Below are 16420 nucleotides of genomic sequence, written 5' to 3'. Positions count from 1 at the left end.
CACTGCAAGCTCCGCCTCCCGGGTTCACACCATTCTCCTGCCTCAGCCTCCTGAGTAGCTGGGACTACAGGGGACCGCCGCCATGCCCGGCTAGTTTTTTGTATTTTTTTTTTAGTAGAGACAGGGTTTCACCGTGTTAGCCAGGATGGTCTCGATATCCTGACCTCGTGATCTGCCCATCTCGGCCTCCCAAAGTGCTGGGATTACAGGCTTGAGCCACCGCGCCCAGCCTCAAGTCTTATTATTTCAGAAATAGATTTTGTAAGGCTATTGCTGCCATAGATGGCAATTCCTCTGATGGATCTGGGCAAAGTCAATTGAAAACCTTCTGGAAATGATTCACCATTTTAGATGGCATTAAGAACATTCATGACTCATGGAAGCAAGTCAAAATATAAACATTAACAGGAGCCTGGGAGGAGTTGATTACAATCCTCATGGATGACTTCGAGGGGTTCAAGACTTCAGTGGAGGATGTAACTGCAAATACGGGACACATAGCAAGATATAACCCAAATTAGAAGTAGAGTCTGAAGATGTGGCTGAATTGCTGCCATCTCATTCTCTCCTCTTTTTTTCTGGGCACAGGGTCTCACTCTGTTGTCCAGGCTGGAGTGCACTGGCACGATTATGGTTCACTATAGCCTTGACCTCCTGGGCTCAAGCATTCCTCCCACCTCAGCCTCACAAGTAGCTGGGACTACAGATGCACATCACGCCCAGCTAATATTTGTATTTTTTTGTGAAGATGAGGTTTCACCATGTTGCCCAGGTTGGTCTTGAACTCTTGAGCTCAAGCAATCCTCCTGCCTCGGCCTCCCAAAGTGCTCGGATTAATGTTTCAATCTCATGATAAAACTTGAACAGATGAGGAGTTACTTCTTATAAAGGAGCAAAGAAAGTGGTTTTTTGAGATGGAATCTCCTGGGGAAGATTCTGTGAACATAGCTGAATGACAACAAAGGATTTAGAATATTACATAAATATTAGTTGATAAAGCAGTGGCAGGATTAACTCCTTTTTTTTTTTTTTTTTTTGAGACAGGGTTTCTCTCTGTCACCCAGGCTGGAATGCAATGGCACAATCATGGTTCACTGCAGCCTCGACCTCCTGAGCTCAGTGGATCCTCCACCTCAACCTCTTGAGTAGCTGGGACTGCAGGCATGCACTGTCACCACCTGGTTATTTTTAAATTTTTTTTGGAGATGGGTTTCACCATTTTGCCCAGGATTTTTAGCCCAATTTTAACATCAAGGTGCGTACACTGTTTTTTAGACATAATGCTATTGTACTTTTACTATATTATGGTATAGTGGAAACATGTTTATTATATGTACTGGGAAACAAAAAAATTGAGTGTGGCTCTCTTTTTTATAATGGCTTGGGACTGAACCCCTAGTCTCTCCAAGGTATGCCTGTAAATGACCAAACAGGAAGCAATCTCGTGGGTTTCATATTAAAAGCTTTAAACATTTATATACCTGTTATTTATACAAAGTGTGCTTACAGGCATTTGCTATATACAATTGTAACTCATAACTTTGCTTTAGTTAACAATTGTAGAATAAAAAGTTATCAGTGGAATAGCCAGTCTCTGTAATAAATGCATACTGGCAAATTTTCTCTGAGTAGCGTGTACAGTTTGTAAATTATTTTCTTTCTGTTATGTTTGTTCTGATTGTTTATTCAGCATAACTTTGGGTCTGTCAAATTAAATATTTAAAAGTAAGCTTACATTTTGCAGAGTTGTTTTTAACTCCACCCTCCCCTTCCCTCCCGTCCCCTCCCCTCCCTTCCCCTTCCCACGGAGTCCGACTAGAGTGCAGTGGCGCGATCTTGGCTAACTGCAAGCTCCGCCTCCCGGGTTCACGCCTTTCTCCTACCTCAGCCTCCCGAGTAGCTGGGACTACAGGCGCCCACCAACACACCCGGCTACTTTTTTGTATTTTTAGTAGAGACGGGGTTTCACTGTGTTAGCCAGCCTCGGCCTCCCAAAGTGCTGGGATTACAGGCCTGAGCCACCGCGCCCGGCCTTTTTTTTTTTTCTTTCTGAGACAGAGTCTGGCTCTGTCGCCCAGGCTGGAGTGCAGTGGTGCAATCTTGGCTCATTGCAACCTCCGCCTCCCAGGTTCAAGCGATTCTCGTGCCTCAGCCTCCCAAGTAGCTGGCATTACAGACGTGCACCACCGCACCCAGCTAATTTTTGTATTTTTACTAGAGATGGGGTTTCACCATGTTGGCCAAACTGGTCTCGAACTCCCACCTCAGGTGATCCACCTGCCTAGGCCTCTCAAAGTGTTGGGATTACAGGCGTGAGCCACCGCACCCGGCCTTTTTTTTTTTTTTTTTTTTTTTTGAAGACAGGGTCTCCCACTATCACTCAGGCTAGAGTGCAGTGGCCGCAATCTCGGTTCTCTGAAGCCTCAACAACCTCATAAGCTCAAGCGATCCTCCCACCTTAGCCTCTCTACTAGCTAAGACTCCAGGCATGGGCCACCATGCTCAGCTAAATTTTTAAAATCTTTTCCTTTTTGTAGAGATGGGGAGCTCGCTATGTTGCCCAGGGTGGTCTCGAACTCCTGGGCTTAAGTGATCCGCCCACCTGGGTTTCCCAAAGTGCTGGGATTACAGGCGTGAGCCATTGCGCCAAGCCTCGAATAATTTAATTTTAATGTTAATTTAGTAAGTATCAGTCACCGACAGATTGGAAAAAGAAAAACAACTGATCCCTCATCTTAATAGTGAGTAGCACTGGTTTACACAGCTAGGCTGCTCCTAGAAGGCTGACACTGCATTTTATTCAAATTTTCCTGACAGTGGGACTTAGGCAATTCACTCTGCTGCTAGGTCCAATGCTCTCATAAAATGTTTATCATGATTCCTCAACGATTAGCCTTGGTAACATCTACTGAAGTTTTTTTGCTTTTTTTTTTTTTTTTTTTGAGACGGAGTCTTGCTTTGTCGCCCAGGCTGGAATGCAGTGGCGCGATCTCGGCTCACTGCAAGCTCTGCCTCCCGGGTTCACGCCATTCTTCTGTCTCAGCCTCCCGAGGAGCTGGGACTACAGGCGCCCGCCACCACGCCCGGCTAATTTTTTGTATTTTTAGTAGAGACAGGGTTTCACCGTGTTAGCCAGGATGGTCTCGAACTCCTGACCTCGTGATCCGCCCGCCTTGGCCTCCCAAAGTGCTAGGATTACAGGCATGAAGCCACCGCGCCCAGCCTACTTAAGTTTATTAAATGCCAGGATCCACGCTACGCCCTTCACCATTCATTCCCCAGCCTTCGCTCCCACGTTCTCTTTCCATGGGGAGGGGGCGTGCCCAGCACTACGGCCCGTCCTACCTGTGCATTCGTTGATCGAGCTCGACGCCCGTTACTGCCGAGTCCCGCCCAGGCCTTGCCCCCTCGTAGTCTGCCAGGCCGAGAGGAGGCGTGGCCACTGCTGCGCCGGGGCTGTCCGGGAGGTCTCCTCTCCTCCAGTGATACTCTGGGCGAGCTCGCGGGTGGGTCGCGAGTCGTAGTGGGAGCACGTGTCGCGGTCCCCAGGAGCCGCCGGCCGACGCCCCGCCCCCTTGGCGCGCAGGTTCCGCGCGAGCTCGCGCACGCGCGCGCGCACCCACCAGAGGCTTGGTGAGGCTCGCGGAGACGGGGCGGGCGGAGGCCGGGCCGCCGAAGTGCGAGGGGAGGAGCCCGAGCCGTAGCTGCCGCCGCCGCTGAGGGAGAGGAGCATGTCTGCAACTCGAGCCAAGAAAGTGAAGATGGCCACCAAGTCATGCCCCGAGTGCGACCAACAGGTGGGTGCCGGGGGCCGGGCGCGCGGGCGGGCGGCAGTGGCTTGGCGGCCGTTGTCTGTGGAGGGGGACCTCGCCGGGCTCCCGGTGGCCGAGCGGTGGGCAGGTCCTTGGGCCCGGCCGCGGCGGCGGGGGTCCGGGGCCGGTCGGGCTGCACCGAGGGGTTTCCCGGGAAAAGCCGAGGGCCGTGGCCAGCCAGTATCCGCCTGGCGGCGGCCAGACAGCCGAGCCCCTCCTGCTGTGTCCCGGGGGCGGGGGGAGCACGCCTGTGGTAGGCTCATTGGGCGGCTGTCTGGCGCCCCAGACTCTTCTCGCCCGCGGCGGTGACAGCGGTGGGAGCCTGCGGGCCGCAGCCCCGGCGAGAGTGCGCCGTGCGCCCGCTTCCCAGGCCAGGCCCTGGCTCCGAGAGCCCCTCCTGCGGCCCGGGCGGCTTTGTTCCCGGTTCCGACGGGTACTGGGCTCCCCCAAAACGGCGCCTCAGCGACCGGGGCGGGCGCCTGAGTGGGACAAAGCGGGCCGCGTGTAATGATTTTGAGTTTCGGCGAATTTGGAGATTTTTTTTTCCCCTCCTGATGTATTTATTATATTTTTGCTGTACAATCGCGAATCCTGCATTTACGTTGTTTTTAATGGTTCATGATTGAATAAGGCTCCCGTTTAAGCCCTTCCTCCTTTTTGGGTGCTCGTTACTTCACCACCCCTCGCAATATCCACTGTTACAAATTTGGCCTGTCTGCTTCTAGATCTATATCTCTGTCTCTCTGTCTCTGTCTCTCTGTCTCTCTGTCTCTCTCTCCCTCCCTCCTTCTCTCTCTATCTGGTTTCTTGAATTTGAAATGATTCCTTTCTACATTGAGTTCATGGTGTAATAGTTGTAATTTAAAACATCTCATTTCAGTGTTCGCTGTGTTGAAGCGTGTCTCAATTCTTTACTGGAATAATAGACATTCCTTTAAGCCTTAACATCGAATGAGTTAAAACTCCTTCAATTAAAAGCATTCGTAAGGCCCTCATTTGTTAACAGCGTGTAGATCTGGGTGTGTTTTTTCCTTTTCCACTGAGTGAATTTTTTCAAAATGACTACCTTTCTCGCCTCCCCTCCCCCCTGTCTTTTAAAATTTTTTTTTTTAATCGAGAGTAATTTGAAATGGCTGGAGACTTTTTAATAAGCTGATTTTAGTGCATTTTTCAAGGATAATTCTTGTAGGTTTTTCAAATCTTGTAACAGAAAACATGTTACACGTTTTATTAAGTATCCTTTATGGGCTGTAGTACAAACGCTCATCAGAAAAAGGTTGTACAAGAAATACAGTGTAGGAGCTATGCCAGTATGCAGTATAAAAACAGTTTAGTCATGTTTTCCAAAGAGTTACTTTCATTCTTACTACTACTAAACTAAATTTGTTAAATTTTGACAAAACTGGTCTTTGCGATATGACTCTTTGCGGGATATTATTTCAGTGTTTAAATCATTTCCAATTATTCCAGTTAATTGTGTAGAAGTGTAAGATTTACATGGGGTATGCGTTATGCATTCCAGTTTCTGTAAGGCACAAGTATTTGCAAATCCTGACTTTGTTCTAATTGGCATAAAGCAACCTTTTGGGAAAAATAGTTTTTTATGACTATTTTTATATAAAAGAGCAAAGGATACTAAACTTAATAGGAGTTTCTGAAAAACTGTTCAACAAAACAGGATCAGTGTTTTATTTGGAAAGATCACATTCATTTTATTATACACCCCCTCCCCCATATTTATTCTTTCATATAAAATCAGCTTTCCCAGCTTTGGCTGTAATAACAAAATACCATAGACTGGGTAGCTTAAACAACAGAAATTTATTTTCGCACAGTTCTGGAGGCTGGAAGTCCAAGATAATGGTGCAAGCACGGTTATGTTCTGGTGAGGGCTCTCTTCTTGGCTTGCAGAGGGCTGTCTTCTTGGTGGCCTCACATGGCGGAGAGAGGGTCAAGCTCTCTCCCTTTTCATAAAAGGTCTCTAATCACACCCTCATAAAAGGCCCCACCCTCATGACTTAATTTAAATCTAATTATCTCTCAAAGGCCCCATCTCCAAATATCATCACATTGGGGTTAAGGCTTCAATATATGAATTTGGGTATGTGGGGGGCGTGTAATTCTGCCCATAGCAAGCTAGTACATAATTTAATGAGTTGGTTTGTTTTGTCCTTTATTCCAAATACTTAAGTGAATATAACGTGTATAAGGACTAATTAAAACTTTTGGTGATATGAACCTGACGTGAAGAAATAATGGATTAATTTTAGCTTTCTAATTTAAAAGTACTGGCTTCTTTTAGTTACAAACTAGAATATGATTATAATCTAGAAAGCCATTTTCTAAACATTAGATTACTGCTATGATTCTAAGTTGCCTAAAAAACATTAAATTAGAATTTAGTTTATAAACATAAATGTAAAATCTTTAAATTTGAGATTTCCCAGTTGATTAGATTTACGTGTGTGTGTGTGTGTGTGTGTGTGTGTGTGTGTGTGTGTGTAGGTTTGAAAGACTGGTACAGAGATCAGCAAACAAGAAAAAGCTAGATTTTCAACCGCTTTGTAACATCTCCTTTGCAGGCTTCTGTTGAACATATCATTCTAAAACATATTAAACCACAGTACTTTTCATTTTCAAGGGGTTTCATATCCATCAGTCATTCAAAATTACTGAGCCATTTTGTGTGCAGTGGTACTCAAGATTCTTGTCAGTTTTCTGGTATCTTTTGTGTATGCTTCTGTTTTTGTCTTTTTTAAAAAAATAGAGCAGCATTTTTTTAATGTAAAGGAAATTTTATGTGATGGATAGTAAATATGTCTGGTATAAGTTCCTTTGGTTCTCTCAGTAATAAAGAATCTAAATGAGTTATCTGTAATGTAATTATTTTAGAGCTTTTAAAAAATCAGTTAAACGGTGTGCGCAGTGACTCACGCCTGTAATCCCAATACTTTGGGAGGCAGAGGCTAGTGGATCACGAGGTCAGGAGTTCCAGACCATCTTGGCTAACACGGTGAAACCCCGTCTCTACTAAAAAATTAGCTGGGCGTGGTGGCATGCACCTGTAGTCCCAGCTACTGGGGAGGCTGAGGCAGGAGAATCGCTTGAACCTGGGAGGCAGAGGTTGCAGTGAGCCAAGATGGCACCACCGTACTCCAGCCTGGGGGACAGAGACTCCGTCTCAAAAAAAAAAAGAAAAAAAAAAGGTGAAAAATCAGTGAAACACTATAGGACCAGATTTTTTTTTTTTTTTTTTTTTTGCAGATTAAAAAAATCCAGGCCGGGCCGGGCGCGGTGGCTCAAGCCTATAATCCCAGCACTTTGGGTGGCCAAGACGGGTGGATCACGAGGTCAGGAGATTGAGACCATCCTGGCTAACACGGTGAAAGCCCGTCTCTACTAAAAAATACAAAAAACTAGCCGGGTGAGGTGGCGGGCGCCTGTAGTCTCAGCTACTCGGGAGGCTGAGGCAGGAGAATGGCGTGAACCTGGGAGGTGGAGCTTGCAGTGAGCTGAGATCTGGCCACTGCACTCCAGCCTGGGAGACAGAGCGAGACTCCGTCTCAAAAAAAAAAAAAAAAAGAAAAGAAAATCCAGGCCGGGCACGGTGGCTCACACCTGTAATCCCAACACTTTGGAAGGCCGAGACGGGTGGATCACCTGAGGTCAGGAGTTTGAGACCAGCCTGGCCAACATGGTGAAAACCTGTCTCTACTAAAAATACAAAAATCAGCCGGGCACGGTGGCAGGCACCTGTAAACTTCGTCTCAAAATAAATAAATAAATAAATAAATAAATAAAAATAAATAAAAAATCTGTTTTACTTGTAAAACATACAAACAACCTAAATCTTTCTTTCAAAAAGTGAATTAATACCCAGTAAACTAGCAGTAAACAATACTTTGAATATTTTCTTTCCTTTTAAAATCCTGAAAGTATAACATTAGAATTTCATTACTGTTATGTTTAGTATTATCAACTGAAATGTAAAGAAACTTTGGTGTGTTTGTTTAAAATCTAAATTATACTATAATGAATGAAATGAGGTTAATATTACTGAAGTTGTCCAACCTATTTGATGATTCTTTTTACAGGATCTAGGGTGGTGATGGTGGTAGTGGTGTGTTTGTTTATTTGTTTTTCCAGGGCAGAGGTTGAGGTGAAGGAACTTTTTATTTTAAACAGGATGATAGAATGAATTAACTCAGGCACATGAAGGTTTATTGAGCATAAAACACTTTCATTTGTGGATGAAAATCAACCTATCAGTTGAGTTAGTGTTTGTGCATTCTGGGTCCCAAAGCCAAATGTACATTTCTCATCTAACTGCAACACTGTTAATTCTGGATATGGATTGATATAATGTTCTTTTGTATAAGACTGAAACCCAAATTCAAATTTATTGAGTTTCAGTAGCTGGAAGAAAATGCTTGCTGATTAGGAAAGGAGCTGTTGAGTAAGAACATGCATTTGTGTATTTTGGATAGCATTAATTTAAAACAATTTACATTACTGTGGATGCCCTTAATAATACGTTTAGGTATAAATGAAATGAGTCAGTGCCTTGGAGCTTGGTTTATATGAAGATATGAAATTTGAAAAAATGGCAGACATCTATTTTAGACAGATTTTACACTATTTAAAAAATGTAACTTTTTTTTGGTTGTGATTTGAAGGGATCTCATCACATTTTTAACAAAGCAAGCTGTTAGACAAATCTGGAGTTTGATTATTTTTATTGATTTCTGTGCTATTTTTCTTAAATACAAACTGGAGATCCTTTGTTCAATGTTTTTATACAAAGAAAAGGAATTCTTCTGCCAAAATTTCAATTTAGCTCAATTAGATCAAGTATTTAGATTCTGTAAGATGAGGCATTCTGTACATACATAGATAAAAAGCTTCAGCAGAACAACTGCCAAATGGGGGAATTTATCTTACAAAGAAAATTGAAATTTTCTTACTATAATTATTCTGTAAATACTTTTTCGTCAAGATTAGTTTCAGACTTTTGGTGAACATGTCTTGATTCCAAGGATTGTTAATTTTGATATGGGTGAAATGATTATGGGGAAAACTAAAAAATTTTTTCAATGATTTTCAGTAGCACTTGGCTTAAAAAACAGTTACAAGTTTGGAGTAGAGAAAGAAAATTTATGTATTTTGCAGATTTGGAAGCAGAAGCTTGAAGATCTTAAATATCTTGTCCAGAGTCATTCCTGGAACTAAGATAGAAGATTCTGGATCTAAATTCCTACTTTCTCCTACATTCTCTTTTTTTATGTTGGTATACTTTTGCCTCTCAAACTGGTTGTTGTTAGAAAGAATAAGACCTAATATTTGATAGTACAACAGGGGGATTATAGTCAATAATAATTTTTTTTTTGAGACAGAGTCTTGCTTATGTTGCCCAGGCTGGAGTGCAATGGTGCGATCGCAATCTTGGCTTACCGCAACCAACCTCTGCCTCCCGGGTTCAAGTGATTCTCCTGCCTCAGCCTCCCAAGTAGTTGGGATTATAGGCATGCGCCACGATGCCCGGCTAATTTGGTATTTTTTTTTTAGGAGGGACAGAGTTTCACCATGTTGGTCAGGCTGGTCTCAAACTCCTGACCTCAAGTGATCCACCTGCCTTGGCCTCCCAACAGGTGTGAGTTACTACGCCCAGTCCTATAGTCAGTAATAATTTTAATTGTACATTTAAAAATAACTTAAAAAGTGTAGATTGTTTGTAACACAAAGGATGAATGTGTGATTCATGATGTGATTGTTATGCACTGCATGTCTGTGTTAGTGTACCCCATAAACATGTACACCTACTATCTACCCACAACAATTTAAGAAAAAACTAGTTGCTGTAAACTATTCTTTATTCTTTTTTGTCAGTAGTAGTTGATATGTTCTCCTCTCATGTTAGAATCCTGAGTTATTTTCACTTCTTCCCACTTTTTCACCAGTCATCAGTTTGGGCCTTTGTCTGTTTTTCTTGCCTTTGAAACTCTGGCAGATCTACCTTTTTTCCATTTCCATTCTTACTATTCCACTTGGTCCTTCATAATCTTTTACCAGGATTACTTTAATGACTTCCTGCCCACTCACGCTTTTCAAATTTGTTCTATACCATAAAATGCTGTCAAACTTAACATTTTAGGAAATGCTTCCTTTTTTTCCCACATATTTCCCCTTGCTCTGACCCTATTACAGTTTTCTATCGGTCGCTTACATCAGGGCATATTTAATATGCATTTATTTTTTATGGTGTTGGTATGGTCCTCATGGTTTTGTTAAGCAGTAGAAGAATATGAATATCAGGCCGGGCGTGGTGGCTCACTCCTGTAATCCTAGCACTTTGGGAGGCTGAGGCGGGCAGATCATGAGGTGAGGAGTTCAAGACCAACCTGGCCAATATGGTAAAACCTCGTCTCTACTAAAAATATAAAAATTAGCTGGGCATGGTGGCGGGCACCTGTAGTCCCAGCTATTTGGGAGGCTGAGGCAGAAGAATCACTTGAACCCAGGAGGCAGAGGTTGCATTGAGCCTAGATCACGCCACTGCACTCCAGCCTGGGTGACAGAGTGAGACTCCGTCTCAAAAAACAAAAAAAGAAAAAAAAAAAGAATATGAATATGTGATATGATACTCATCTCAGATAATTTGTTGTAAGGAGTTGGGGTTTAAATAAATACGTGATTCCTACTTCAAGTAATTTATCATTCATTTGAGGAGACCACACAGACACTGAGAAATTTAACAATAGAAAAATAGTAATAATATATATTTTTCTTTTTTTCCTACAGGTTCCTGTTGCATGTAAATCATGTCCCTGTGGTTACATATTTATTAGCAGAAAACTTTTAAATGCAAAACACTCAGAGAAATCACCACCTTCTACAGGTAATCGTGAGTTTAATACCTTTTTAGCTTTTTGATGTAGAAATACAAAGTTAATTTTTGTGAATTTACTATTTACATTTTTTTGTTGAAGTTAAAAGTTTAAATCTATTAAAGTGTGTTTGACTTTTATTAACTATTGGAATTAGTTTATGACATTGGTTTCATGTGCATTGCATTTAAATGTTAAGTCCCTTACAACCTGATAACGCTTGTAACAAATTTTTTATTTTTGAAGTTGGAGAACCATTGACGGGTTTTAGCAAGTGACCTGATCTGATATAAAAACTTAAAAAAAAAAAAAGTTTTAGTAATAATTGACATTGAGTAAATTGGATGTATTTGAAGCACACAGTTTGATAAATTTTGACATATGTATATACCAGTTAATCACCACAATCAATATTATTAACATTCATCAGTTTCATAAGTGTCCTAGTTCCCCTTGTAATCCCTCCTTCCTGCTACCTCCACTCTAGGTAACTACAGATCTTCCTTCTGTCACTGTTCATATAAATGGAATCATACAGTATGTACTCTTTTTTGCCTGGTTTCTTTCACTGAGTATAATTATTTAGGATTCAGCCATATTGTATGTACCAATAAGAGTTCATTCTTTTTTATTGCTTAGTAGGAGTCTTTGTATGGAGATTTGTTTGTCCATTTTCCTGTTGATGGACATTTGAGTTTTTTCTCTTACAATGCTGGTACAATTTGCAGCAACTTTAAAGTTTTGTTTTTTTTTTAAACTAGTGACCGTTGAAAAATATAACTTGGTTTTGGTATGAAAAACGTTTCTAGACATGTTGGCTATATTTTACAGTTCCTGACCGAGGATATCCAAAAAATGATTTTGTTTGAACTTGTTGCTTTTCCATTAAAGTAGACAAATTGGATTTGTTCAATAGACATATTTATTAATTTTAAAAGATACAATTTTGTTACTTATGGCTAAAAGCAGACCTTCATACAGTGGTGACCTCGAAATAAGAGTAGGTTGATTACAAATACGTACTGAACACCTGCTGTATGCTAGACACTGTTCCAAGCCTTGGGCACAAAGCATTGAATTCTACTGTTAAGGCAGATTTACTGCTGTCATGGAGCTTATATTCTTGTGGGTGGGAGATAGACAGTGAACAAATATACAGAGAAAATGTAACCTTGTGATAAATGCTTTATAGTCCTATCAAGTGACTGGGAGGCTACTTTTGATTGGGTGGTTAGAGAAGGTCCCTCTGAGGAGGTGACATTTAAATGGAGTCTCAGTGGATAGAAGGGGCTAGCCATGATAAGGTCAGGGAGAAGAGTGTTCTTGACAGATGACAATAGCAAGTGCAAAAGTTCTAAGGTTGGACAAAATTTTGTATATTTTAGGAACAAAAAGACCATTGTGATTGCAGTGTAGACAGTATGATTAGAAGAGTGGAAGATGAGTTCAGAGGGCTAGGCAGAGGCTAGATTATATAGGGCTTTGTAAACCAGAGTAAGAAGTTTGGATTTTGTTTGTAAACTGTGAGGAGAAACTGTCCCTGAGACGGGGTGGGATGAAGTGAGGAGAAGATGGCATCCTCTGATTTGAGTTTTAGAAAGATCATTCCAGCTGCTGTGTAGAGAACAGTTTGTAGGGGTACAAATATGGAAGTGGATTATTGCAGTAGGTTAACGAAGGATACTGAGTTAGAGTGATTATAGTAGCAGATGATTCAAGAATAATTTTTATTTATGTCTGAGAGGTTTATTTATCTTAGGTCTATATAGAAGTGGCAGGAAACTTGTTTAGTTCCATTTCTGTCACTGTTTCAGTTCTCTTCTAATCATGAGAATGAACATAATTCATTGGTTCTTAAAGGCAGTTGCTGGGTTGGCTGTATAGGATTGATCCAGAAGAGCTTGTTAAAAATGCTTTTCTGGATCTTACTTTGTGAGAGTTTGATTTAGATAAAGGAACTCTGAAATGATGATTCACTCAGTAGCTATTTTAGGGTGGCATGTCAGCTCAGTGCTGAGTTTCTAAAAATGAGTAAGACATGATCCTTGTTCTTAGGGAGACAAAGTGCTTATTTTTTTTATTCAAGTATTTTTGAGCTCATTTTATGTACCAGTGATTCAGATGAGAAATGAGTTAAGAAACTCAACAAAGGCCGGGCGCGGTGGCTCAAGCCTGTAATCCCAGCACTTTGGGAGGCCGAGACGGGCGGATCAGGAGGTCAGGAGATCGAGACCATCCTGACTAATGCGGTGAAATCCCGTCTCTACTAAAAAAAACACAAAAAAACTAGCCGGGCAAGGTGACAGGCGCCTGTAGTCCCAGCTACTCGGGAGGCTGAGGCAGGAGAATGGCGTAAACCCGGTAGGCGGAGCTTGCAGTGAGCTGAGATCCAGCCACTGCACTCCAGCCTGGGCGACAGAGCGAGATTCCGTCTCAAAAAAAAAAAAAAAAAAAAGAAACTCAGCAAAGATAAAAGAAGGAACAGGGCCAGGCATGATGGCTTATGCCTGTAATTCCAGCATTTTGGGGGGCAGATGCAGTAGGATCACGTCAGCCTGGGAAGTTGAGGCTGCAGTGAACTGTGATCGTACTGCTGTATTCTAGCCTGGGTGACAGAGTGAGACCTTGTGTAAAACAAAATAAATAAAAGAAGGAACAGATGATACAAGTGTTAATGAGTTGTTAAGTTTAACCAGTTAAACCACAGGGAAAAATTTAGAAGATTCCCAGATCTCTGACTTGGATTGCTAGTTAGAAGAGAATATAAGAGGGAAAACAGGCTGTGGGGGAAAGATGAAGAATTTAATTTTGAATATAGAAACATCATCCATGTAGATTTTTTTTTTTTCCAGCTGGACATATAGTCTGCAGCCTTAGCTGCAGATAAAACTTTTGAGCAATCAGTGACTAGATGGTAGTTGTCATCATGGAAAATGGATGAGCTGGCACTGCAGAGTTTGTAAGTTAGGAAGAGGAAGGCATTCAGGGGCTAAACTTTGACAAACACCAATTTTACAGACAGGTCAGATCAACTGAGAAGAAATGTCAGCCGTAGGAGAAAAACCAACAGCATAATGTTACATAAGTCGTGGCAATGAGTGAGTTTTAAGAAGCAATTCACTATTATTTTATATTTGGAGTTTCCTGAGATTTCCTTGTTTAATAAGAGTGGTCTTTTGACTTTGAAGTGAAGATGAAACATTGAAGCCCAGAAATCCCTGCAGGAGGAAGAATCAGCAGCAAAACCAAACCAGAAAGGAAGGAGAAACGTCAAGGATTGGCTGTGCCATAGAAACCACGGGAGGAAAAGATTTTAGGCAGAGGATTAAGAGTATTCAAAGCCTCAAAAACGGTTTGGTAGAATACAGACATGGGGGTCAGAAAACCTGGCTTCAGATTCAAATTCTGTCCCTTTCTAAGAAACTTAGTTAACCTCCGTGAGCAACTGTTGTTTGTTTATAAGATAGATTTATAGAACCAGTGTTAGAGGATTGAAGTGCGTATGAAAATGTCTAACATTTTCAAAGCATGTTAAGTTTTAGGTACTCACTAATACTCGTTTTTACAATTAAATTTCTTAGAAATAAGATTTGCCTTGGATAATCCCATAGTATGTAGGGCATTGAGAAGAGTTTAAGGTCACCACAATTTATCAAGTGCTTAGTGTTGTTAGTGAGATCTAGAACATTTCAGTTTTAAGGAAAGTAGTAGAGAATTAATAGAAGAAATGAAAGTGTACACTATATATCTGAAAGATAACCAACTTCACTAATTATCAGGGAAATGCAGTTGAAACGAAATGCCATTCTTTTTGCCCACAGCTCACATAAGTGTAAAGAATTTCTAAGTACTTTCATGAGTATGGCAAAATGGATAGTCTCATACTATTGGTGTGAACAAAAATTTGTACAGCCTTTTTGGAGACCAGTCTTACCAGTAATTGTTAAAAGGTTTAAATACACATAGCCTAGAATGCAGAGCCTAGAATCAGTAGGTAGGTAGCCCTAGAGAGCCTAATTGTTTATATACACAATTAAGCATTTACTAGGATTTTCAAGGCAACACTTTATAATAGCAGAAGGTTGTTAGTAAGCCAGATGTAATCAATAGGGGAATGGTTAAATTAAGTAACTAAGTTATCTTTTAGTTAGTAGTATGTGCTAGTTTGAAAGAATGATACAGATTTTATGTACTGAAACGGAAAGATCTCTAAAACATTGTTAATTTAAGAAAAAGCTGCAAAACAGTACTTGAAGTATGAGCTTATTTGTTTTTAAAACCCCACAAAATGATTTCTACATGTAGTATTAATAAGGAAATACATAAATGGATAGATAGGTAATTATATAACAAGTACAGAGTCAAGGAAGACTTGTTTGCATAAGTAGACATCTTTTTTAAAAAAGGGACTACAATTAAAGCTCATTGATTTTAAAAATAAAGCTATAAAAGATATTTTTAAAATTTCACTAGGTTGAAAGCTCTTATTTAATTATTGTACACAGTTTGTGATGTGCAGGAAGAAAAGAATCTGTTAGGCTGACTAGATTTAGCTAGATATGAATTGTTTAAAACTCATGTTTTTCATAAATACTAATCAATTATACCTTCATAACATTCACAGAAATAGGGAGGTGGGGCCGGGCGTGGTGGCTCAAGCCTGTAATCCCAGCACTTTGGGAGGCCGAGACAGGTGGATCACAAGGTCAGGAGATTGAGACCATCCTGGCGAACACAGTGAAACCCCGTCTCTACTAAAAATACAAAAAACTAGCCGGGTGAGGTGGCGGGCGCCTGTAGTGCCAGCTACTTGGGAGGCTGAGGCAGGAGAATGGCGGGAACCCGGGAGGCGGAGCTTGCAGTGAGCTGAGATCCGGCCACTGCACTCCAGCCTGGGCGACAGAGCGAGACTCTGCCTCAAAAAAAAAAAAAAAAAGAAAAGAAATAGGGAGGTGGTAGAGTAAAACTATATAGAACTTAATGTAGCTGAAAATACGTATATATAAGCAAAATCTATTATAGGAATTAATGAATCTTTTTTTTTTTATTTTGAGCGAGAGCTCTTGTTGCCCAGGCTGGAGTGCAGTGGTGCGATATCTGCTCACTACAACCTCTGCCTCCTGGGTTCAAGCCGCTCTCCTGCTTCAGCCTCCCAAGTAGCTAGGATTACAGGCATTTGTCACCACGCCCGGCTAATTATGTACTTTTAATAGAAGCGGGGTTTCTCCATGTTGGTCAGGCTGGTCTCAAACTCCCATCCTCAGGTGATCCGTCTGCTTTGGCTTTCCAAAGTGTTGGGATTACAGGCGTGAGCCACTGCACCAGGTGGAATTAATGAATTTTTTAAAATTTAAAATTAATTTTGGTGAGAGAAAGAGATGCATGTTAGCAGTAACACTGTGTTAAGAAATGCTCAGCCGGGTGCGGTGGCTCACGCCTGTAATCCCAGCACTTTGGGAGGCCGAGGCGGGTGGATTACCTGAGGTCAGGAGTTTGAGATCAGCCTGGCCAACATGGTGAAACCCCGTCTCTACTAAAAGTACAAAAATTAGCTGGGCGTGGTAGCGTGCACCTGTAATCGCAAATACTCAGGAGGCTGAGGCAGAAGAGTCGCTTGAACCAGGGAGGCAGAGGTTACAGTGAGCCAAGATCATACCATTGCACTCCAGCCTGAGCAACAAGAGTGAAACTCCACCTCAAAAAAAAAAAAAAAAAAAAAAGAAA

At 41.5% G+C, this 16420-nt stretch overlaps 1 protein-coding gene across 2 annotated transcripts in view; it reads left to right on the top strand.

Annotated features, from left to right (window-relative positions):
• The first annotated feature begins 3435 nt into the window (after positions 1-3435).
• C17H16orf87 (chromosome 17 C16orf87 homolog) overlaps positions 3436-16420 on the top strand; it is a 33371-nt gene continuing 20386 nt past the window's right edge. For both annotated transcript variants that reach the window (XM_023189600.3, XM_023189599.3), the window contains exons 1-2: positions 3436-3797; positions 10611-10707. In XM_023189600.3, the coding sequence (XP_023045368.1) occupies positions 3732-3797; positions 10611-10707 (163 nt within the window). In that variant the 5' untranslated portion in view covers positions 3436-3731. The remainder of the gene's footprint in view (positions 3798-10610; positions 10708-16420) is intronic.

This window comes from Piliocolobus tephrosceles, chromosome 17, assembly GCF_002776525.5.
Source record: "Piliocolobus tephrosceles isolate RC106 chromosome 17, ASM277652v3, whole genome shotgun sequence".
Lineage (NCBI taxonomy): Eukaryota > Metazoa > Chordata > Mammalia > Primates > Cercopithecidae > Piliocolobus > Piliocolobus tephrosceles.
This window is presented reverse-complemented; position numbering and strand designations above follow the sequence as displayed.